This window comes from Haplochromis burtoni, unplaced genomic scaffold (assembly GCF_018398535.1).
Source record: "Haplochromis burtoni strain Fernald_Lab_line unplaced genomic scaffold, NCSU_Asbu1 Contig_111, whole genome shotgun sequence".
Taxonomy (NCBI): domain Eukaryota; kingdom Metazoa; phylum Chordata; class Actinopteri; order Cichliformes; family Cichlidae; genus Haplochromis; species Haplochromis burtoni.
In genome coordinates, this window is record NW_024582472.1 from 1927 (window position 1) to 3737 (window position 1811).

At 34.1% G+C, this 1811-nt stretch overlaps 1 protein-coding gene across 1 annotated transcript in view; it reads right to left on the bottom strand.

The window, feature by feature from the left end:
- Window positions 1–6: 6 nt before the first annotated feature.
- Window positions 7–1811, bottom strand: part of LOC106632726 (nuclear factor 7, brain-like) — a 2841-nt gene continuing 1036 nt past the window's right edge. Inside the window, exon 2 of the mRNA XM_014331217.2 lies at window positions 7–1809. Within this exon, the coding sequence (XP_014186703.2) occupies window positions 1246–1809 (564 nt within the window). The 3' untranslated portion in view covers window positions 7–1245. The remainder of the gene's footprint in view (window positions 1810–1811) is intronic.

Consider the following 1811-nt stretch of genomic DNA (forward strand, 5'->3'; position numbering starts at 1 on the left):
TGACATTTATCAGTGCTTGCTTATCAATGCCACATCAATTTTGCACTGTTTATATATTTAAATAACTGTTTCATGAACACCCAGTGACTTTACAACTGCTACATATTGGCAAAAAAGGCAGAAAATCACCAAAAAATGAACAAGTAAATAAAAAGATTTTAAAACATTGAAAGTGAATATTAAACAAAACAAAACAAAGATAAATGACATTTATGATTCAGTTTTGCTGTCTGTGTTTTGAAAATCATTTCTATTTCATTGTATGAATGCATGCAGGTTCTAAATCTTTCTTTCTGCAATTTCTCACATAAGAAAGAACAACAGGAGTTGCCTAAATTGAAAATAACCACAAAACAAGCTGTAACAAAAGCAAGAAAGCTTCAGAGAAGAGAAAACAAAACTAAAAGAATCACAGAGACCTCATTGCAGTTTTAAACCGTGATTTTTACTGTTTTACTTATCTGTTTTATTAGGTTGAGTTGAAAATCTAAGGTGTATTATGAATTGTCCCTGACAAAGCAATTTATACAGAACTTAGGAATAGTCTAAGAAACAAAGAGTGAGCTTTAGTTTGTATGAATACAACTGAATAATCTTTTAGAATGTGTCATTGCAGATTATTCTAAAGAAATTATTATGTCATCGTACACAGCTTGGTTTATTTTGTCATGATGTAGAACATACCATAAGAATCACATTTAAATAAAATACAATCCTTTACTTAAATTCATTACTGATTGTGAAGTATCAAAAGAAAAGAAGACACTGTGTTTATTTATTAGTCAGTTTTAGCACATTCTGAAACCAGTAAAACACACATATTTTGCTGATATGGACCTCAATAACTTGTAAAGGGAATCAAAATGACAGTTCTCAGCATCTATTTAGGTCTCTAGCACCAATTTTGCACTGTTTCAATGTTAAAAACAGTTTTATGATCAGTTAAATAACTTTAAAACTGTTATAAATTTGGCAAAAATGGAAGGGAATCCAAGAATAATGAACAAATGGAAAAGATGGCTCATGTCAGTTTTATATCATCCAACATTTGATGCATTATTTCTGAAATTGGATTGTTAAACTTAATTTGAAAAATAAAAGGATCTGAGCTACATTTGTAATTTCATTTTGAAAGTGCTAACATTTCATTCCTGCATTTCTCACATAAAAAAGCCTTGAGAACAAAAAAAACAAATAACCACAAAACAAGTTGTAACAAAAGAAAGAAAAAAATTCACCAAGAACTCACTGAAAAGACCTCGCTAAAGAAGTCCAGACGCTTTTCTTTCCATGCTCTGTAGACCTCATTGACGTTTTCAAAGAAATCTCAGTCTGACAGATTTTGATATCAGAGGTTTTGGCGTCTCCTGCTTCTCCAATACCCAAATATGGGAAGAGTTTCTCAGTGAAAGTGTCTCTGTGAGTGTAGATGTGAGTCATGTCTTCAGGGTCATAGAAGGATACCTCCCCCCTGTCATAGTCCAGCTGGACTCTGATCCTCTGGAGACTCTTCTTCACTGTCACAGTCTCACCAACAACATTAGTATATTTTCCACTACGATAAACTAAACACCAGATTCCACATTTTGGTAAAGTAGGACACTCTCCCTTCCTCTCAACTGACTCTTTAACTAAACCCACATTCCAGACAGGATGGTCTCCCACCTCCACTTCCCAGCTGTGTTTCCCTGAGTTGAAGCCCTCAGAGCCAAAAACAGTGGCATACTTAGTGTTTCTCTCTGGATTATCAGGAAGCTGCTGCCATGTGTCTCCAAATCTCACACTGGTCAGATCATCAGACAGATAGAGAC